The sequence below is a fragment of the Artibeus jamaicensis genome, unplaced genomic scaffold (assembly GCF_021234435.1).
Source record: "Artibeus jamaicensis isolate MK-2021 breed Jamaican fruit bat unplaced genomic scaffold, CSHL_Jam_final contig_755, whole genome shotgun sequence".
Taxonomy (NCBI): Eukaryota; Metazoa; Chordata; class Mammalia; order Chiroptera; family Phyllostomidae; genus Artibeus; species Artibeus jamaicensis.
Window position 1 is genome coordinate 2,211,639 of NW_026521950.1, and position 22,628 is coordinate 2,234,266.

General features: G+C 53.9%; 1 protein-coding gene across 3 annotated transcripts in view; it reads left to right on the top strand.

The window, feature by feature from the left end:
* The window catches only part of PHKB (phosphorylase kinase regulatory subunit beta), an 80,036-nt gene that overhangs the window by 26,313 nt on the left and 31,095 nt on the right, over positions 1-22,628 (top strand). For all 3 annotated transcript variants that reach the window (XM_037144859.2, XM_037144851.2, XM_053672224.1), the window contains 9 exons: positions 463-562; positions 2,872-2,979; positions 4,688-4,768; positions 7,188-7,303; positions 14,297-14,360; positions 18,547-18,642; positions 19,413-19,610; positions 21,274-21,331; positions 21,881-21,958. In XM_037144859.2, coding sequence (XP_037000754.2) covers positions 463-562; positions 2,872-2,979; positions 4,688-4,768; positions 7,188-7,303; positions 14,297-14,360; positions 18,547-18,642; positions 19,413-19,610; positions 21,274-21,331; positions 21,881-21,958 — 899 coding nt within the window. The remainder of the gene's footprint in view (positions 1-462; positions 563-2,871; positions 2,980-4,687; positions 4,769-7,187; positions 7,304-14,296; positions 14,361-18,546; positions 18,643-19,412; positions 19,611-21,273; positions 21,332-21,880; positions 21,959-22,628) is intronic.

Below are 22,628 nucleotides of genomic sequence, written 5' to 3' on the forward strand. Positions count from 1 at the left end.
AGTTATCCGACTGTGTGGCAGAGCACAGAAGGCTGCGCCCACTGTAAGCTGTGTTTCCTTCACTCCAAGTGCCGTTGCACAACCTAGAGGGCTTCCTATTAAAGACCGCCTCTACCCTGTGACAGTGAGTTTAAAAAAATCTTTTGGTAGACTTTTCCAATATAGAAATCTCCTTGAAAATTTCAGCCAAGTCAGTGCGGAAAACACTGTGTGCTATTTTTGAAGCGGTTGGCTTACGTCCTCAAAAGAAGGAGAAATCTCCACAAGTTTCATCATGGGATTCTTCTTCTTTTTCGCAGTAACTCTGCATCTGCTGGGAAAATGGAGTTTCACTGTCCAGAGTTAGCAGATGTTGCCAGAACCCAGGATGAGCCAGAGAGTTAAACCCTTAATTATCGGAAGCGCTGCTCCTTCCTTTCCTGCCCGTCTCCGGTTCTCTGACAAGTTGTCTCGCTGCTGCAGGCGCATCGACGACGACCAGGGGCGGACCCACGAGCTGGAGCACTCGGCCATCAAGTGCATGCGCGGCGTCCTCTACTGCTACATGCGGCAGGCGGACAAGGTGAGAGCGCGGGCCGGGGCTCCATCCCCGTCCCTGGGGCAGCTTTCAGGGGGGGCGCCACGCCCGGGGCGGTCCGGGAGGCCCCGCGAGCCTCTGCGCTCCCAGCATTTCAGGCTTTAAAAGACCAAGACTGAAGAAGCCCCAGAGTGCGGGCCGGGCCGTTATCCAGCCTGCAGTTCGTTGTGTTTTGCTTCTGGCGTTCGCTTGATGGAGACTCAGTCTCGGCGGGGGGGGGGGGCCCACCACATCCCCAGTTCTGCCCGCTCGAGAACATCCTTACCACAGTGCCCTCTGGACTCAGGAGCGCGCCGGCCAACGAAGATGCTGGTTCGAAGTGTTAAGGCTTCATCTCCGAGTTGGGAGGGCAGGAATCATGGACTCAGAAGCCAGCAGACCGGACGGGGCTGTGGTGGAAGTTGGCGAGACTGTGTGAACCGTGGAGCGCCACGCACTAAAATGAGCTGTGTCCCTGCGTGCCAACTTCTGTGTGTCCCCAGGTCCTGAAGCCACGTGTCCACATATGTGACGAGTGTGTCATGAGTCCCCAGGCCACCTGCCCCTGGCGGTGGTTCTTTAGTGGAGATGCACACTGGCGATTCTACTGACAGTTTTAATTATGTGGCATTTTTTATGTTTTTATCATGAGACTATTACATGATTTTAATTTATGCTTGGAAAGGGTAGAAAATGGGATGGCCCATTTGCTTCTTAAGACCTATATCCAAAGTTAACACTTAAAAGAGAAATCATCTCTATCCTGCCACCAAAACATGGGAACAAGAAGTTGTAACTCGGCAGAAGTGGTTGACACACCAGCTGGTCCTGCAGCCCTGTGCCGAGCTGGTGCATCCCTGCCGAGAGTCGGCTGTGCGGACCGTTAGGGTGAAGGTGTGTCGATGCACGGGATGAGGTCCCCCCCCCACGTGCTCCGGTTAAACTAGTGTGTCACATGCATGGAGTGATAGTGGTCGAAGTCACCGCTTTGTGTGCGCAGTGAGCCGTGTGCGAACGGCTGGCGTCCCTGAACCCAACTCCCTGCGAGGAAGCGCCGAGAGCCCAGAGCTTTGTGCGTTTGCCGCACAAGCCGACGGCTGTCCCCGGAGGGCGCGCTGTCAGAGACGTGCTCTGCGCTCCTGTGTTGGATGGTGCAGGGGCCACTCGTCACACGTGGCTGTTGGGCACTCGGAGTGTGAACAGCGTGACTGCGGGACCGAACCTTCAGATTTAATTGTGATTTAATTAGTCCCCTGCAGCTAGTAGCTGCCCTGCTGGGTCTCGTAGCTTCTAGAAGCTCATAAAAGTGTGGTGGGGACAGGCACCAAAGAAAACAGAGTGAGCAGAAACACGGAGGGGCAAGGCCCCTGATGAGAGTCCCGAGGGCAGAGGGCACTTTGCAGAAGAAGGGGCTTCTGTGGCAGGAATCTGAGGGGGGCTCTGTGGCGCGGAGCGGAGTCCATCGCTCTGTGCGGCTCTCGCAGCCACAGCAGCGCCGGGGCCGTTTGTATCTCCGCCCTTTCGGAGACGTCACACAGAATCGTCACACGTCACTCTGCTCACCCTCTGCTCCTGACGTCTCCTGCCCCCGGGGACCAGCCTGGCACTCGGCACACAGTCGGGGCCAGCGGACGTCTGCCTCGCTGAACTGGACAGGTGGATGGGCTTTGTCATCCAGGGGGCTGTCTGTTAGATCGTGTAGTACGCAGTTTGTGTTCTAAAATGTTAAGTTTTACGTTCAAGAAATGAGTGAAGGTGTAGACCGTGTTCTCGTAGACTTGTTGCCACAGGAACAAGAGTCTTGGTGGAAAAGTTGGGGAAGGCATGTTGACCGGGCTTAGGCTACACTTTGTGATCCGCCCAGTGAGGAAGAAACCATCTGGGCAGGTCGGAGTGCGGCCCGGACTGGAGTGCGGCCCGATGCCCTCGTTCGCAGAGTGCCATAGGGCGGCGCTCCCAAACTGCCGCGTGGTGGGGTGCAGACCTGCAGCTCCTGCCCCGCAGAGTGAAGCCCTCTTTCGCTCTGAAATAAGAGGCAGGACATCCGTTGTGACCACATGGGCTTGCTCCCTGTGACACCTGAGTTGCCGTGAAATATCAGTGAAATACTGAGCAGTCGAGTTAGCTCTGCTCAGTTGCTAGTTACCAGTTGTGTTGGGTTTGTCTCTGTGGAAAAGGGAGCACTTGTGCGCTGTTCCACCCTCCCCACGGGTCGGCCGTGCCCTCCCCCCCCACATTCAGAGGTTTAACTTGGTCATCTCGGGTCCTGGCTTGAAGGGCAGGGAGCACCCTGTGACCCCGCCCTTCGCCCCCAGGTGCAGCAGTTCAAGCAGGACCCGCGCCCCACCACGTGCCTGCACTCCATCTTCCATGTGCGCACTGGCGACGAGCTGCTGTCCTGCGAGGAGTACGGCCACCTGCAGGTAGGCGCCGAAGGGGGCGGTTCTGCTGCTCCTCTCCTCCCACGCTGCGCGTGGCTCGCAGGTGGACGCCCTGCGGCCCCGTTTCTGGGAGGCAGACACTGCTGCCTCCTGTGGGTGCCCCCTGCTCACCTTCTGGTTCTGCAGCCTTCGGGAGAGGACACGCATTAGTCGCTATTTCCTCCTGAAACGAGGATATCTTTTTTTATAGTTCCTCTCTTCCCAGCCCTCAGAAACGTCTTGCTTTAGAGTGACTCCCAAATGCAGTGCGAGGCCCCCATTCCGACACAGCAGAAGCTGTTATACTTATTTGTAACCCTCAAATGGACACATTGTTTCTGAGCCTTCTCTTTGTACTCACCACGTGATCAGGATTTGTGTGCCCTTTGCTTTGACAAGTATGTTTACCATCGGAAACAGGGTTTTCAGGAGTTAGGGATGCGTTGGTCTTTGTATCCATTTATTTTTGTGTCCCAGAACGCGTTAGCTCGGCTGGCTCCGTAGCAGGTGTTCAGCAAACGTTGGCCACCCAGGTACTGGGCAGTCCCTTCACAATTTGTCACTTACCGATAGTTTCTCACAGAAGCACTCCAAAAGGCAGAGCAGCAAGCTCCTGGAGGTATGGCCCTAAATGGTGGCCCGTAGGAAAGAAATCTGTCCGAGGCCGTCTCTGACAGGCCAGGGTCAGCGCTGTGACTGGACACTCGGGTGCCTGGCAGCAGGGGAAGGCCCTTCTCCACCACGTTCTGAGACTGTCACTCAGAAGTTCACATCCATCCAAATTGCCCGAAACCAGAATCCTGCACCCTTCTGTGTGACCCATTGGATCTGGATGAGCCCATTCCACCCACAGAGCGTTAGGGGCCAGGTGGTCAGGAGCCCTCCGGGGTCACCCCCGCTGCTGTGAGCCCCCAGTGCCGCCCCCGTCGGCCCCTGTCCCCGTGAACGTGCCTGTTCTGTGCGTCCCTTGTAAACGGACTCGCTCGGCGGTGGGCGTTCTGGCCCCTGCTTTCACCGGGCACGATGTTGTCGAGGTTCTCTGCTTGTCGGCCGGAAATGGCTTCCAGAGCCCGTTCAGGGGTCGGCCAGCATCTCCTGTTGTGAAAGTGGATGTTGTCATCTTCATTTTTTAAGTTTAGATCATATAACGTCCATCTTTAATAGACTAATAGAGTAACAGCAGAAAACCCAGTTTATAAAGCTCACTTGTTCATAAGCAGATTTTAGATTCTGTGCTGTGTACCACTGATTAACATTAACACACATCCGCAGTTGCGTTCCTAAGTCCTGTTTTCTCTGAAAGGGAGGCTGCTACCAGACGTGCACCGTTTGTGGTGTGTGGGCAGGGTCCCCGTGTCCTCCCCAGCAGGGCTGCCCTGACATGGCCGCCTCGGGGGCAGAACTGCCCCAAGGCAGGAGAGCTTTAGCCCCAAGGTCAAAAACGAGTCTTTGAAAAAGCTGTGGTGGCAACACCCGCCCAGAGTCACCCTGTGGCCGTTTCCCTGACGGGTTTCTGGCCTCGGGAGCGGGAGCGTCTCAGACGAAGCTGGGCCTCGATCCCGAACCCGGCCCACAGCCCCCGTGTTTCCCGTGGGAGGGAGCCAGTTTCCCTGGGCGGGGCGCATGCCTTGGGACTCCAACTTCACATGTACCTTCGCACCGTCAGGGCCGTGTTGGCCGAGCCTCTGACCCCGCACCGCTCTCGTTGCAGATCAACGCCGTCTCGCTGTTCCTGCTCTACCTGGTGGAGATGACCTCCTCCGGCCTGCAGATCGTGTACAACACGGACGAGGTGGGCGGCGGGCGCCACGCCCCTGCGGGCGCCTGGGGGTTTGTGCTTAAAACTTCTACCAGCTTCACAAAAAGTGGCTTATTCTGCAATTCAGAAAATCGTAACTTTCGGGAAATTTTAGTAACGATGAACGTAAAATAGCATTTGCAGATTTTGTTATTACGTTTCTTTTTTACGCATTAGCCCTGTTCGTCACCCATCCTTTTGAGAGTAGAAGGACACTCTGATCATGTTGTATTTTTTATCTGCGGGGCCTCTCAGTAGGGTTCCTGCGGTTTCCAGACGCTCAATGCCACGTCCTGATTCTCACTGGGAATTTGGACCGACTTTCTCTCCCCGGGTCGCACGGAGTTTCCTTCCTGGGCGGCGATGCCGGGACACACAGGGACGCCCCTGGAGCCAGGCGCCGGCCAGACCCAGGCTCCTGGCCCTGCACTGGGCGGGGCCCTCGGGAGGCGCGCTGGTCGCTCCTCCTGTCCCGGCGTCCAGGCAGGGGACATGTGGTCTCACACCTGCCACCAGGGTCATTCGTGGGCCGCACACGGCTGCTGGGGGCTGACCCGTGCAGTCCTACCACCTCACACACTGTGGTCTTGTCAGACCCTCCAGCTGTGTCTTTTGCTTATAATGAAAGACCACTTAGAAGGGAGGAGAAATGACAAAGAAGAAAATATGATGCGAAGAAATTAATAATAACCACTAAGGTTTCTTCTGTTTGGTTCGTCAAAGAATGACATGCTGTCATTTCCTCTAAATTGCTCTCATTTTTACTAGATTGTGAAGAATACTGGTGTTCAATACTCTGGGTGGAGAAGGGGTCGGGCCTCCTATTTCGGACCAGTCTTAGGCAGCGTCCTGAACATAAAACAAACACAGGACGTGTCACTCTCCGGGGGCGGAGGGCTCCCAGAACCAGCCCCTTGAGCTTTTCGTGTCTCCTCCCCCTGGGGGCCGCCCCCTGCACCCCAAGGAGAGGCCGTCAGGCCCTGCAGAGCCCCGTGAGGACCAGTCACAATAAGGAGCCGCTCTGAGGGGCGCCTGTGGCTTCCCGTCACTGTTGCTAACGGCAGCAGGGCCGTTGCCCTCGTCCACTGTGGCTCTGTTTTATTTGGTATTTTATTTTCGTTTTCAATTTTTAATGCTTATTATTTTGCTTTCTCAGTATCTGCCATAGTTCACTTTAAGTCTTCATTGGCGAACTGATGTTTTTTGTAAATACAATATTGCTTGAAACACGGCACTCTGTTTTGTGCGGCTTCATTACCCGTAAGCAGTTTTTTTTCTTAAATGTATTTATTGTTTTATGATGCTTTTTTCGACCTTCGAGGTTTCATTGGGTAACGCACCACTTTTATGTGGCCAATGCTCACGAGCCTCCCCGCGTGCACGTCCAGTCCCGGGACGGTAAGACACGCGTGCACTCCACTCCGCAATTTCGCCTGGAGGTTCTGGGGACCGGGCCAGGGATCCGAGGGAGAGGCCTGCATCCGGGGGGGTGGGGGGGTGCAGCATCTCCCCGGGAATGAAGTGCCTTTTGAGATAGGGTCTGTTCCCCTTGGACACGAAGACTTTGAACCGTCCCACCAATCCAAGGGTGGGGGTGGGGGGACCTCTCTCCACTGCAGAGGGCTCTTGTGAAGGGCGGCGGGCAAATGCCGGCGCTCAGCGTGCGGTACCTGAGGACGAGACCGAAACCCTACAAGCAGGGCCGGCAGCCCCCGTGAGAGAGCGCCCTTGTGAAAACGAACGCACTTGCACTGCAGAAGAGCTGACCGTAGCCCTCGCTCTCATCACTGTTTTCTAGAGTGTGAATTTCACCGACTGTCTGGAATTTTTACCTGGAAGCCCTGCGGCTCCTGGGCTGTGGTCTGGAGCCGCCTCCGCCCGCCAGCCCTGAGTTAAAGCCGGCAGAGCCGGCGGCTGCAGCTATGGGCAGGCAGGAGGGGGGACAGATTCTGGGTGCAGCAGATGCCGGACTCTAGGCGGGCCCCCCGGGGCTGGCTTGTTGCAGAGCTGAGCAATGCCTTTCTATTGCCAGAGTTTAGACTTATTCAACATTTCATGTGGGCATTTTAGATTCCAAGCAGTATCTGCTATAAAGCAGTGCTTCGAATTTTAGGTCTCAGGAGGCCGAGCCCTCACGGATGGCAGTAGAGGCACCTGGGAAGCATCACCGGTGCGGCAGGGCAGGGCTCCAGCCTCAGTTCTGGGTGGCGTGATGTTAGGGCTTTAGGCTCTGCGTTAGAATGGCCGGGCCCGGCGCAGTGTTTGTAGTGACACAGGTCCCCCGGGGGCTCGGCGTGTCGGAAATGGGTCCAAAGACGAGGACGCCTTGGGGTTTCCGATGGCAGCTGACCGGTCCTGTCACCCCCAGACAGCTGTCGCTGCACGGTGCTCACGTTTCCTTCCTTCCCCGCAGGTCTCTTTCATTCAGAACCTCGTGTTTTGTGTGGAGAGAGTGTACCGGGTGCCCGACTTCGGGGTCTGGGAAAGAGGGAGCAAGTATAATAACGGCAGCACGGAGCTGCATTCGAGGTAACTTGCTGATTTCTGGGTTTTTAAAAAAAATTCAAGTGAGTGAATTTGAATATGAATAAGAATCAGAGTGTTAGATTGGAGCTGTAGTTTCTATGTTAATTTCTATCTCTTAAAATTAAAGCAAAGGAGTCGGCTCCCAGCACCCATGAGCAGATGCGGGGGTGGGGGTGGGGGTGCGGGAGCAGGTGTCTCTCCCAGCCTCCCGGCGTCAGAACCGCACGCCCACGCCAGGCCCCCACCAGGCCCGGCCCTTCTGCCCAGCCCGCCCTGCCCTTCCTCCCTTCGAGGAGCGGCTCTGAAGGATCAGGCCCTTCTCTGCAGCCATACACTCGTGTGCGTGCACTGCCTGCGACTCTCCCTCCCAGGTCCCAGAGCTGGTTTTCACCCTCACCAGGCGTGCTCACGCCTTTCACGTCCACCTGACTTGCCTCACTTTCTGGACAGGGGTGATCAGCCCCTGGAGCTGGGCCCCCGTGGGTTTGGAGACACCTCAGTGGCTGACAGTGGATGGTTGTGGCTTTCGGGCTCCCTTCACCCCTTGGGCTGGGAAAGGGCCTCAGGGCCTGCCCGCCCCTCCCGGATGCTCTCGCTGGACGCCCAGGAGCCGCCCTCCAGCTGAGAAGTGCTGCTCGGCTGGTCCTGTCCGCTGCAGGGTTTAAGAGTTCGAAGGCTGTGAGTGCTAGGTCAGCGTCGACCACTGAGGCTCCAGTGAGGCAGAGAAGCAGCCTAGGGAGCACTGGTTGGGGAGGGGGGCGGTCTGCCGCACTGTACTTTTCGGCTGGAAGGGCTGGTCTCAGAAAACGCCAGGCTGATGTAAGATACTTAGTGAATGCAGAACGGCTCCTGATAGCTGTGTAAGGCCTCCGATGCTCTAGTTTCCTCATCTGCAAAGTGAAGGTAGTGATGGGTTCTCCTTTATGAAGGTGTTGGGATGATCTTGTTAACACGCATGCATGCTAACACATGTGTATGTGTGCGTGTGTGTATATATATGCACACCCCCATGTTTTATATGTATACAGCACCTGAACGCCTGCCATAAGTAAGCCCCGGAATACAGTGTACACGTACTTTTCACAGTATTTTAATGACAAAGCTTGAAACGAAAGGACCTTTCAATTAAGGCCAGTTAACTGACATCAGAACACTTCTCTGTAAGGTTTGTCGTTCATCCGAGGCATTTCTACAGGGCACAGCCGAACAGTGGTGATCCCTGCGGGCGTCGCTGAGGCGGAGACGTGACTTGCAGGAAAGTGCTGTTCAGACGTTAAACAAACTCTGACAGATAAAAAATAGGGAGATAACGTTAGACTTCCACCATCATCCAAATTCAGTTCTCAGCATTCCAGATCATCAGTCAGATGATAAGAAAAAAGTGGACTTCACTAGAAAAGGGGATTTTGAGAAACACACCTGTCTCCGGGCCCCGTCTGCTTTTTAATAACCATGTGACGTACAGGCCGATGCGATCGCCCTGTTGTTGTTTTGGGTGTAAAGTATTGGGAGCAGGGTTTTCAGTTCACAAAAACTGTAGCTCAGGGTGTACTCACTGGACGCTGTGGGCAGTGTCTGGGAAAGCGACTCTAAGGGAAAGATGTTTGACCACACTGCGGGGACCCGGGCCAGGCCGCCCGCACAGAGGTGAGCACCTGTGGCTTCCAGTCCCAAAGCATCACCGGACTTCTAAACAAGGACCCTGAAAGGAATGGGAGCGGTGCACACATTTAAAACGGGCTGAAGAAAACGAGTAAGAGAAGGGTCTTCTGGCTGGCTTACTTCATGTCAGGGCGCCTTCCGCAGCCGGGTCGCTTACATGCCCGGGACAGTGTAGAAACATCTGTGGGACGCGGGGGGACTGGGTTGCCCAGAGGAAGCCCATGCGATGTTGTTTGAGGACCTACTGTGAACCCACAAAGAACCCTGGGTAAAAGTTCCGTTCACTGTAGAAAGGGAGGGTGTGGAAGGTGCCTAGTGAGAAAACAGCTGCTCCAAATCGTTTTCCTGTGACCCGGGTGCCAGTCTTGACAGCAACGTGTAAAGATTTTATTTCAAGGCTTGGAAGGTTGTTATGTGATATTCTTTGCTACCCTTTGCATGCAAAATTAACCCTAATTTTAGCAAGCCAATTTTATGCACATAGATGGGAAATGAAGTTTGTCTTTTCGATTCAAATGATGGGTTTTATGTGTTTAACATTTTTTCTTCTAATTTTTTATAGCGAAACACTTTCCAGTTCCCCAAAGTGATTTGAACATATTTTCTTAAATCTTCTGGGCTCTGGAGGAGCCCATTCTGGGTGTGTCCCATGGACACCTGAGGCTGAAGGGGTCAGTGAGGTGGAGGAGTAGTTTGGAGGGGAGTTCAGTTCAGTTTGAAGGCGTAGGGAGGCTTGCCCCTGGGTGCCATGCGGGGTGGGGGTCCTGGGTGCTGGTGCAGGGCCACCGCCAGCCTTTCACTGTGTTCGTCCTCTCAGGCCACTGCACTGGGCCCCCCGCTCTGGGTCCAAGTGCACTTCCACTGCCCTTTGCCCCTGGCTTCCTGTGTGTCCACCCCGCAGTCCGCATCCGCGCTCCAGAGAGAGCAGAGCATAATCTGACCGTCGCCTTGGTGCTCTCGGGGGCCTGGGCTGGAGTGAACGGCTCAGTAAACGACCTTTTCCCTCCCACCCACGGCCGTTCCTCAGCTGCACTCTGATCAGAGAGAGCCCCCCAAACACGCAGTGTTCTGAAGCCAGAGGCCAAGCTCTTCAGCAGCCATGCCCAGGGGTCCTGTAACAGTTGCAAACCAGCCCAGCCCAGCTGGGACGCCAGGTGCTCTGCTGTGTCACGGGGCATCTGGGCCTGGAAGGATTCTCCCAAGCTGGGAAGCACAGCGGAGCCTGGATCGTGGGGTATTTCTTAGCTAAACCCCAGAAGTTTTTTTTTTGAAAGGCAATCTCATTGCATTTAGCTGAACCCCGTTCTAGCAGCAGCCTCACCCCTCCCAGGGCTTGCGGACCCGGGCTGGGCGCTGTGCGCTCACCGTGATTCTCTTAAACTGTCTCCTGAGCAGCCGCTCCCTGCTCTCCAGGCTTTTTGGTCGACTTGGCTCAGGCTGCAGGCCCCTGTCCGTCTCTCCCGGGGCGTGTGCAGCCTCGCCAGAGCTGCCTCTTCTCCGAGCATCTGTCTTTTAATAAATGCCCGCGCTTTTGTTTTATCTTATTTTGAATGACAGCTGGCATGCAATATGATGTTAGTTTCGGGTGTACAACACAGTGAGTGGACGTTTATGTAACGTACAGAGCGACCCCCTGGTGAGTGCAGCGCCCGGTGCCATGCACAGTCACTGCAGCATTAACCAGTGTTGCTGACGGACTGTCACCACACACTCCCTGGGCTGGGCCCGCCGTCCTCGGGACCGTCTCGCCTCTGCCATCTGTGCCCCCAGGCCCCTCATCCCTTCACGCGGCCCCCAGCGCCCCTCCGCTCTGCATGCTGCCCATTTAAAAATCCTGCGGTATCTGACCAATGGCATCGCCTCCCCGTGTCTCGCTTTGGTACCTGTTTCTTGTCACCGTGATTCTCAGCCCCCAGAACTGCAGATCCAAGTGGTCGCAGCCGCTGCGAGTTTACACACTTTGATCCCCGTTTCCCTCTACTTACTGACTAATGTGAGGAGGGGCCGCTCCCTGGGGCCACCTTTGAACCCACTCTCTGTTCTGGAAAAGAGCTGAGTCTTCTGGGATACGCGAATCACACCCCAAACCTGACCTTGAATTTGGTGGCTGTCAGAAGCAAACCGGAAGGTGGTGCTTAATGAACTAACAGTGTGGGGGTGTGCCCCCGGGGGAGGAGACGGTTCCGAAATATGAACGGCTAACTAGAACTTTACAGTTAACAGCATGATTTAATTTTTTACTATGTGAAGTCTGGTGTTTGCAACATAAAGACTGTACATGCAAAGAGAGTTTAAACCCGATTTTTCAAGGCTTTTTTTTTTCCAAGCAGCTGTTATGTTTCACTCTCCCGGCTTTTCCAGTAAGAAAGCCATCGCTAACCCGTCAGATAAGCAGCCACTGCAGCACCACTTTACCCAGCGGAGGTGCTTTTAGTGACCATCTCATTCCACCTAGTGCTCGTCAGTAAGGTCACTACTTAGCCTTGAGTCATTTCTGCTGTTCGGTCTTTGAGCTGGGATAGAAGCAGCCATCTGCTCTGCTTCGCTGTCTGTGTTTTTGCCACACGGAACAATCCGGGAACATCCATTGTGACCGCAGTTCCCTGGGGCCCCCTTTCTTTGAGGGGGTTTGATTGGGCAGCTTGCGGAGCTAAAGCGCAGCTCTCATCAGCAGGGGCTTTGACTTCAGTCCCCACGTTTGGCAGCCAATTTGGGGGTTCCGTGGTGGACTGGTAAATCTCCCAGTCTACAAGTGCCGATTTACACGACAAATCGCCTGGTTACCAACTGTCTCCCAGGCGAACCTCCCTTTACTTTAGCTCTGAACAGAGTGGTTCTGTGATGCTTTGCAGAAATCAAAGTGTAGAGCGCTCTATTGGCAATAGTCGCTTCATATCAAGGCATATTCGATACCTAATAATAGCATGACTTTGAAGAAAGTCTTGTGCCAGTGAACATTTTTAATTCTTAACATCGTGTGTTATATTTTCCAATAAAAAGATCACACTGGGAGTGTGTTTCATTTTCTAAATAGCTTGCCCTTACCAGAGATTTAAATATACTGCGGTAATAAATTAACATATTTGTACATTTTAATCAAGTGCAGTTATTTAACAAATTGCATTGGGGAAGAAGATCAAATGGAAAGATTTTAACATTCCCTCTAGTCCAGGAACAGCGTTTGTTTCTTTTGTGATGTTTGAATGAGAAGACAGTTTCTCGATTCAGCCCGTAGCTATCTTTTTTAACGTTGTTGAAGAGCCATGGGCTGGGAGCTACGTTGTGTATCTCCTTCAGCACAGCACTGTGTAAGTTATTTCTCAAACAGTCTTGACAACTTGTGCACCTCAGTGCAGGCTTTCTGCTATTCCTCAGCTACATGCACGCAGCGTCTGTGCGGGGGCGGGGGTGGGGGCTCCCAGGGAACTCCCTGGGCTTGGGAACACGTCCTTCAGCAAGAAAATGAGTGGACGACGCATGTTTCTTTGTGGACTGTCAGAACACGCAACCCCCAGGGGCCCCCCCACCCCTCAGGGTCCAGCACTCTGGACTTCCTGGGCAGGTACTGTTTGGTGTCTGTCTGTGGTGTGCGAGGCTAAGCACGAGCGATAGAGGCAGGAACCCGCGTGGGTTCTTCTGGTCCCCTGTTGTTGAGGCAGAGAACAACAAATAAAAGCTCCACGTGGAGTTTTCCGTACAGGCTTCCTGACAGCATGCAGGCTGGGTTCTAGGGCCCTGCACCCCGACGGGGAAGGGGCAGCCTCGGGGGAGCCGCGCCGCCTTTGCGACTGGTCTGCGAGCGCACTTGGCCTCGATTGCAGCAGGTCCCCGTCAGGCATCAGCGAGACCGAGTCACCTTCTTCTGGCTTCACCATAGCTAAGGGGGGTGCAGTTCCTCCCAACAGTCTTGGCTGTGGAAGTCCGGGATCCCCGCCCAGCCTGTACTGGACCGGGTGGGGGTGGGGCCCCTCTTTGGTTCGGGCGAGTACTGTCAGAGTGTTTTCTGTTCTGCTAGGCCACCCTTTTCAGGGACCTTCGGCTAGAGAGAGCAGGCTCTGGGGGCCTTTTTCTTTTGGCAGGCACCTCCCTGGTTCTTGCATCTTTAGCTTCGGTCCAGCATGTATGAGGCAGAAAGGAAGCCCGGGGACCTTAGCCCAGCGTTGTGTCTAGAACCCGAGGCTCCCGCCAGCCTGCCTTCTTCCTGAGTCTCCTTACCATCCTCTGTGTGGTCCCCAGGGCTCTTAGTGGCACTGAGTGGGGGAGTGGGGGACGTTGCCCTTTAAGTCACCCATCTCCGTACTCCTGTCATGGCAGTCACGCTACTGGAGAACATTTCTGGGGAACGCCCACAGAAAAGGCAGGTCACAGTGACATGAATAGCCAAGGACCGTGGCCTTCAACTCCCAGGTGTGTTCAAGTACCTGGAGGGCCTTTTCGCACTGATTGTCAGGCCCTGCAGCCAGGGAGGGGGACCTGGCCTTTCTCCTGGGTTCCCGGGTGACCCTGCCGGTCTGGGGACTCCGCCTCATGAGTCACTGCCTTGGAGACGTGCTGGGGTGGTGGCAGATCATCGTTTTAAATGACGTTAATGGCGTATTCAGTCACTTTCAGAAAAATGATGTGATAAGTAAAATAATCAGGATATTAGGTCTAGAAATACTTAAAGGTTGATATTTATAAGATGACAACACCATATTTTTAATGCAATTGGGGCCCTCTCATTTTTGGCACTATTGTATGTGGCCATGGAGAGTCCAAAGGAGCACACCTTTTGTTACAAAGAGAATATAGCAAAATAAGTAAAAATAAAAAATAAAGGAGAGAGGGAGTCGTATGGAGATCCGCCGTTCTGTGAAGGTAAAATAACACTGATTTCATTAGTCGCTCAGTGGAGAGTATTAGAGTGGGGGGATCCAACCACACTCCGTGGTGAACCCCTGACACATGAGGTCTTTCTCGAGGCTCGGGGTGGACGCCAGAAAAGCTCTTTTATTACGTGGATCCAGGCCAACGACGCCAACCCACGACGCACCATCCTCTGAGCTCGCCCTTTGCCTGAGTCAGCCGGGGCGAACACCACCAGAGTTAAAACCTCTCCCGTCCCCCGGGGGGCCATGTATCCAGTTCAGGTGAACTCAGAGGGGTCTCCCCCCAAAGATCACGAACTATGAAAAAGAGGGATTAAAACAGTGAACTGTCAGGCCACAGTCTCTTGGCCATTACTCTTCTTGCGGGAGGTGTTGTGTTTTCAAGAGCCTGTGAACGTTCATCGGTCGTGGTTCTCGTTCGGGGCCCAGGTGAGTCCGCGCTGTGACTGCTTCCTCTCTCTTCCAGCTCCGTGGGCTTGGCCAAGGCTGCTCTGGAAGCGATTAATGGGTTCAACCTCTTCGGCAGCCAGGTAAGAAAACGGCAGCAGCAACCACAAACTTTGATTATTTTTTTAATTACGTGTTTAATTAACCTGGCCATTCATTAAGTAAGTCATTCCTTATGATCAGAGAGTGTCTGAAATTTATGAAGCAGCCCATGATTGAACAAGCTTCCCTTTGAATATGATTTGCCAGTTAAATTTTCATTTCCCACCTAAAAAGCATTGCCTAATTAAAAACTCTTTTGATAAAGAATTCTCATTATCTTTGTTCAATAACTTTTCTCAAGCCCCTTGATGAGCTTCCCTATCAGGTGTTTCCACTCCAGCTTGCGTGTTGGTTTTGGTGCATGTGTGACGGCGTGTGTCCCGCGTGGAGGGGCGTCTGTGTGACGGTGTGTATCCCGCATGGAGGGGCGTGTGTGTGACGGCGTGTATCTCGAGTGGAGGGGCGTGTGTGTGACGGCGTGTATCTCGAGTGGAGGGGCGTCTGTGTGACAGTGTGTATCCCGCGTGGAGGGGCGTGTGTGTGACGGCGTGTATCCCGCGTAGAGGGGCGTCTGTGTGATGGCGTGTGGAGGGGCGTCTGTGTGACGGTGTGTATCCCACGTAGAGGGGCGTCTGTGTGACAGTGTGTATCCCGCGTGGAGGGGCGTCTGTGTGACGGTGTGTATCCCGCGTGGAGGGGCGTGTGTGTGACGGCGTGTATCTCGAGTGGAGGGGCGTGTGTGTGACGGCTTGCAGCCCACGTGGAGGGGCGTCTGCGTGACGGCGTGCGGCCAAAGAGACGCAAGTTTTGATCCCAGCCGAACCCTCGGCTGGCTGTGATCGTGTGTCCCGATCTCATTTTCTCTGGGATGAAGGGGAACCGTGAGGCCACCTTAGACTTTCATAAGGTCTTTGACCAGCGTCTGCACATAGGTGAGCGTGGACTGAGCTGCAATGGAGGGAATAAAGCGAAGAGAACATGGGGTCCCTCTCGGGATCAAGAAGTCGGCTCATTTTCTGCAGCAGTTTTTTAGAAAGACTTCTCGGGTGGAAGGACAGAGGAGGTCCCGGCGATGTTACAGTCAGCCCCGAGCTATTAAAATGCCAAGTCAGTAAAGCCGCATTTGAGGAAGTCACACAGAGCTGCAAACGGTGACGACTTCTGTCCTGGCAGTCATGACCCTGTGCCCTGCACCTGCGGAATGCGGCGGCTTCCCCTCCCTGCCGCACGGCTCTGCTTGTCTCGCCCCAAGGCCTCTGGAGGTTGGGCTCCGTCACGTCCAGAACCTGGGCAGGGAGGAGCACCCCCACGAGAGGGTTGGGAAGGGGCGCGGCACCTCACTCTCAGGAGAGGGCAGGTAGGAAGGAAGGAGGGAGTAGGAGGGTGACGGGGCATAAAGAATGGTAGCCGCATGTGCAACAGCAGAGAAGGACAGGGACAACCCAAGTGTCCGCTGATGGACGGATGGACAGAGTGTGATCCAGCCTCGGACCAGAATGAGATGTTGACATCTGCAGCAATGCGGCTGTACCACGAGGGCGCTGTGCTGAACGGAATAAGCCCGAGGGGAGACAGACAGACAGACACTACACGGCCTCACGGATGTGTGGAATACAAATAAAGCAAAACACACAGCCAGAGCCCCAAGGTCCCAGAGGCAGAGAGCCAGCCGACTGGCGGTTGCCCGTGGTGGGGGCACCCTGGGTGCAGAGCATCGCAGGCACACACTGCCAGGTGCACGTGAGCCAGCGTGGGGGCGCCGTGAGGTCATGCGCTCGCCCGCCAGAGCGCAGTCACGGAGCTGGGGCAGGTCCGAGCTGCCGGTCTCACCGTGGGCTCTCCCGGTGCCGTGGGGGTGGGCGGGCGGGGCTGCGACAGGCCGGGGGCCTGGGCGGAGAAACACAGCGTCATGGCTAATTGGTGTTCTGGACGACCTGTCCTCACAGGGCATTCTTTCACACCGCTGTCTCGAACTGCAGAAGCCCATGTGCTGACGAAGCCGAGGCCTGGACCTAGGAGAGCTCGCCCGGGCCCTGCAGGGCACTCACGGCATGTGCGGGCCGAAACCAGTGTGTCTGCCGCTTGACGTAGGCGGGGATTAGTTCCACATGCACGTCCTCCATGGTGCTGTTTTTAAAAAGCTTGCTTCTGAGCGCGAACAGCTGCCTGAGGCCCTGGGTGCGTTTAGCCCCTGGTAAATCGGGCCGTGTGCCCAGAGCGAGCCGGTGTGTGAAGAGGACGGTGAATAACACAGCTGACTGGCCTCTGACCTCAGTGTGAAAACACGGAGATAGTACAAGATGATTTTTCCCCTTGCGCATGTTTTTGTTGAGGCCCAGGAAGAGACCGCAACAAATAAGCCATTTATTTTTTGGCCAGAAAATACAAGTTGGCTGCTTATATTAAATAATAGCAAGAATTGCCAAATTTGCCATCTTACCTCATTGTTTATAAATTATCCTACTTAGATTGTGTCTTTAAAAACTCAGCTCAAGGCAGACCGATGTGGCACGCAATGGGCTTTATTCACTCCTGGCCTCAGAGTCAGTCAGTCCTCTTGTTACCTTGTGCATTCAGACGGCCACCAACTTGAACCCATGCATGTCTCCGCTGTTTTGTTCCAACCCCGCCCCGCCAACTGCCCCCCTGCCCCCAGATCCTGACCCAGCTTCGGTCCTCAGCTCTCCCACGAAGCGCCCACGTTCCCTGCTTTGCTTTTCCCCATTACCTTCAGGGGTCCCCTCTCATCACTGTTCCTGATCTGAGCCCCTCAGCTGGCCATACCCTGCGTGGGAGGCCTTTTCGGTTCAGGGCTCGTCCCGCCCAGGACACAGCGTCCCCCGGGCAGCTCCTGGGGGGAAGAGGCCGAGTGCCGTCTTGTCCGCTTTCCTGAAAGTGGAGAACACAGACCTGCGGGCTCAGTCTGAGAGAGGGAGGAGAGGAGGGCTGCGTGTCCGTCTGGTTGCTGAGCAACAGCCTCTCTCACCCCTTGTCCATCCATCAGCTTGTCTGTCGGAGTTAAAACAGACGTCAGAATGACGTTGTGACTGACAAGTCTTTCCACTTTATGGGCTGATGTTCGCGTGTGGACGTGGGTTAGCAGGGAAGATGGGCACGTATCGGCTCTGACGTGTGGACCTGGGGCCTAGGACCGCTGCCCTGCACTTCAGGCCAGACAGCGATGAGGGCGGCCTGTTCTGGTTTCGGGGTGCGAAATGAGAGGTTTCGAAGGCCGTGTTGAACCCGCATGGTGTTCGTGACAGTTCTCCCCTCCCCACATAGCTTCCCAAGGGTTCTCTTGTGAGGCAGTCTTCGTACTCCCATTTTATTCTCTTTGATTTCCAAAAATACTTAGCTCCCAGTAATAGAACTAAATCACATTTACTTGCGACTCTGCTCTTGACTGTGGAGAGCACTAATAATGGCTGAAGAGTAAAATTTTTTTTTTAACTTGGTGAAATTTGGTTAGTAACCAGGGAACATTCTTTCGTTCAAGTTTTGGGTTCTTACTTGAGTGATATTTTTTAGTGTGGGAAGTTGTATCACTCAGAGACCTGATCTTGAACCCTTGCTGTATTAAACTAAGGTTTAGCGTCCCCTTTCAGTAACAGGGGAATTGTAATAATACCTGCACACGAGGATTAAACGAGACAGTCCACGAGAAGCAGACGGCTCAGTGCCTGACACCCGGTGTGGACCGGCTGGTGTTACTTACGTTGTCACTGTTTTTTGAGATTCTCCTGTGTTCACATTTTAATCGAGTAGTATTTATATCTGTAATTCTAGGTTGTGTCTAAATTTGTTCAGTTTAAGCATGTAATCAACATTCTTTACTAGGGCTGTACAATGAGATTTTATGAACCTGTATTAGTTTTTGCATTATTCCTGGTCAAAAATGTTAACTAAACTAGTATTTGTATTTTTATTAAGGAAATTATCTATAATGGATTGGTTACCTTATAGTCAGTACATTTGGGTTTATAAGAGAACTAAGGAGAAATGGGGGAAATAGAAAAGTCACATTTACTTTTTATTATGAAGTTAGTATGTTTATTGCAAGACACTTGAGGAACACTGACTGTGTTCCAAAGACAGCCGGAGCCCTCCGCCCGCCGCTCTCCGGGGCGGCCAGCAGTGCTTCCGTGAGACTTCGGGGCCCTCCTCGCCGTGGCGGCCCCGATGCGCCCTCCCCACTGCAAGCCCTCCCCCCCGCTCTCTGTCGCCCAGGGCTGCTCGTGGTCGGTGATCTTCGTGGACCTGGACGCCCACAACCGCAACCGGCAGACGCTGTGCTCGCTGCTGCCCCGGGAGTCGCGGTCACACGTGAGACCCCCCACACACACACGTCCCTGGGCTGCCTCAGGGGCGTCCCCTCTCTGACTCGGGTTAGACCCACCCGTGGTAGACGTCTGGGGTTTTCTGTGGCTCCACTTCTACAAAACACCCAAAATGGAATGATTTAATGATTTAAAAGTAACTATGGTGTGGAAGTAAAAAAGAGATTTTGATAAAAGGAAAGTAAAACCTGCAAATAGGCAAATCATATGCTCTCATTACTTCCCCACTCAGTTGTCATCTCAGGTGATACAGTCGTGTTTACAGGCTTCCACACATTTTATGCACACCTAACACTTTTACTTTGCAAAACTGGAGAATAGTGTTCACAGGGCTTGGCAGCCCCGTTCTGTGAACAGACCCGTCCACGCACGTCAGCAAATGCCCCTGCCACGTAAGTGGTGGCGGCCGTTCACTCACCCGCCTCCTTGTGGGGCGTTTTTCACTATCACAAACCATCGTCACAGCAAACGAAGTGTCATGACTATTCATGGTCGTTAAATTTTTACACACTGCCTTAATGAGTATCGAGTGTGAGTTCAGGGTCCAACCTTGAAAAAATGCTCCTCCTCAGCGAGCAAAGATTGCACCGCGCCCCCGCCCCTCTAGGGCTTCCCACGCTGCACCCCAGAAACGTCTCTGTCCCCCGGAGCCCACGCTCTCGCCGGCGGCCGCTCCTTTGTCGGCTTCCCCGCGGCCCTCCGCGGCCGCCATCCTGTCCCCGTGGGCACTGACGTCCCCCTTGTTCCCGTGGCCAGAACACAGACGCCGCCCTGCTGCCCTGCATCAGCTACCCGGCCTTCGCCCTGGACGACGAGGCCCTCTTCATGCAGACACTGGACAAAGTGGTTCGGAAACTGAAAGGAAAGTACGGATTTAAGCGCTTCTTGAGGGACGGGTACAGAACGTCCTTGGAAGATCCCAACAGACGCTACTACAAGCCAGCTGAGATTAAGGTATCGGGAACGCGCCCGCGTGGCCCAGACACCGACCGGGGGTCGCTCCCCGGGCGCGTCCCGGCCCTGCCGCCTCGCAGCCGTGGGCAGCCCCCTTAACCGCGGCTCACGCTCTGCACTGGTGAGATGACAGCACACGCTGCCCTTGGTCCTGCTGTCGGGGCCTCTCGTGGGTGAGATGAGTCGATCCGTGTGAGTGCGTCGGGTGGACGCCGGCACCTGATGGCCAGGCGCGCTCGGGGCGGGCAGCTCCCTCGGCAGTGGGGGAGCTCACATCGACACGCTTCCCTCTGCAAAGTAGCCTCTGAGTACTGAGTTTGACATAGTTCGTATTTAGAGTGCACACGCGCAGCCCTGCATCTAGGTTTATACTGGCTGATTTTTTTAGAACGGGGAGGGAGAAAATAAGGGAGAGAAACATCAATGTGTGAGAGAGTCCACACACTGGGGGCCTCTCTCATCCCCCTAACTGGGGACCTGGGCCGCAACCCAGGCATGTAGTCTGACTGGGAATGGAACCAGCAGCAGCTCAACCCACTGAGCGACACCAGCCAGGACTAGATTTATGCCAGTTGGTTTTAAGCTGTGCGGAGAGCTGTCCAGCCCACACAGGTCAGCGTCCCTCCACAGCACTGCAGATTTGCTTTAGTGGGTAGACCACAAGCTGTTTGCACGGCCACAGCTGTGGCTCGCTCACTGAGAACAGGTCTGGTCTCGTGAACCTCTGTGCTGACGAGCCCAGGCCAGGGACACTACTGACCACCCTCCGGTGCACAGGACAGATGCTACAACAGGGAATTGTTTGGCCCAAACTGTCACCAGTGCTGAGGCTGAGAGATGGCGGTGTGGACTAACAGGCCGTCACTGTGGGTTGTCCCCAGCGGCCTGCCAGCAGGAGCTCCGATTGCCCTAAAACCCCCACCTGCACTCCTGGCTCTCAGCCTGGCAAGTCAGTCTGGGGAACAAATTCCGTCTGGCTCGGGACTCCCTGGCGCTTCCAGACCACAGTCTCCTCATGCGGCTTCCCAGGCCCTTCCCGACGTGGCTGGCCCGGCCCACTCGTTGGTCTGCCGCTCTCACCATCTTTCCTTGTTCCCCCCGGGGACCACGGGTTCATTGTCAGTCCCTTTAGCCAACTTTGCCGTGTGTCTGCCATTTGCACAGCGCGAGGCTCCCTGGGTGCATCTCCCTGGAGAAGTCTGTGCGGCGTTACTTGAGGCCTCTTCTTTCTCCCATGCCCTTCCCAGACCCTGGGCAGACATGGGCGTTCGCTCCCTGTGTTCCTAATGTCCTGTGGACGGACCTTTCAGAAGGGGCGCAGCTGCTTCCTCCCGGCCTGCCTCCGCAGGGGGCTGGGGGCCTCCCGGGCAGGTGCCCTGGGGTCTTCAGAGCCCTCTCTCGCCCCATGCTGGCCATTGCCAAATTCTTAGTGAATGTTTCTTGAAGGGATGCTGCATGAGGGGTTAAACAAATGAGCCCTTGAATAATGAGTTCTGAGAATGTTTTTTAAAGAAACAATGAAACTACTTATAAAGTCAGTTTTGTTATTACTATACATATTTTGTATATTCTATCAGTGTTCTAATTAATATAGCTTTTTAACTAACAAAATTGTTCTAATTAATTGCTCGTGAAATAGTTAATATTCTGTTTTCTGTTTTAGCTGTTTGATGGCATCGAATGTGAATTTCCCATATTTTTCCTGTACATGATGATTGACGGTGAGTGAGCTCTTCTCCTGAAACCTAAGCTTTCGGGTGCATGTTTAGAGAAGAGCAGAAGCGAACCGTGACTTCGTTCTGCTGGCAGGACAGACTCCGGCCCAGTGACGGTCACTCCTCTGCGTCCCCGTACGCTTTCCTGCTTTCCAATCGAATGCTAAACAATTTAAAGAATTGAAAATAGTTTGAATTATCTTTAGAATGGTACATCTGTCTTTTCATGTTTACAAAGAAGACTTTTCCATGTGTAGAAACCATGAATACTAATTTAATCTGCGACATTGCGAATACCGCTAACATTTATACTGATGAATAGAGAAATTTCAATTAAAATTCAGCTCTCAGTTCTAAATGCTAACATGACCTTCTAAAATTGATTTCCTGGAAAAATATCACACATTTTCATTACCTTTTTTCAATTTTACTTTTATCCTTTATGTAGAAAATTACCAAAATAATTATAACAGGGCTGATAGATTTTTCCAAGGTAAAATTTCTTTGGTGCTTCCTGGGCTCAGATGCCACTGGAATTTCCCATTTGCATTTCAGGTGTTTTCAGAGGCAATTCCCAACAAGTCAAGGAGTATCAGGACCTCCTGACTCCAGTACTTCATCAGACCACGGAAGGTATAATTGGAGCATTTTCTCAAGAAATTTTTTTCTACTAATATTTCCTTAATGTTCCTTTGAAATGTACATATGATTCCTTTTAAGCAGAGCAATTTATATTAAATGGGAAAAAATGAGTGGGGCCTTGAATAAATTAGGAAGAATACTCTATTCACTTGTTGCAGTAAACTTGTTTTTATGGAAGGAGTCCCTTTGGCAAGACAGGGGTGGTGAGGCATTGGGGTGCTGGTGGACACAGTGACTGCGAAACCGCCCGCCAGGCGGGCGGGGGCTCTTCCCCTGTGACCTGCTGCCACTGCTTTCCTCTCTGTGGCATGACAGCATGGAAGGTGGCTGGCTTTTGTGCAGGTCACCAGCAGCGCTGTGTTCTGGCGAGTGCCGCCCCCCAGGGGCCACCTGGAGGCTGTGCCCGAGGTGTGGCCGGCTGCCAGGAGCCTCCTGGCCCCCTCTGGGGCGGGGCTGAGTGTTTTAGGGAGGGTCAGATGGCCCGTCTGATGAGTAGCATGCTGGCTTCCGCTAAACACCCGCCAGCAGGGCCCAGAAGAGGAGGCACCAGGTTTTCCTGTACGACAGGCACTGCAGCTGCTCGTCCGAGGAATTTGGAAGAAGTTGTACATGTCTTTGGTGTGTGGAACTGTTTGCAAATAAGACTGTTCCCCTGGGTGAA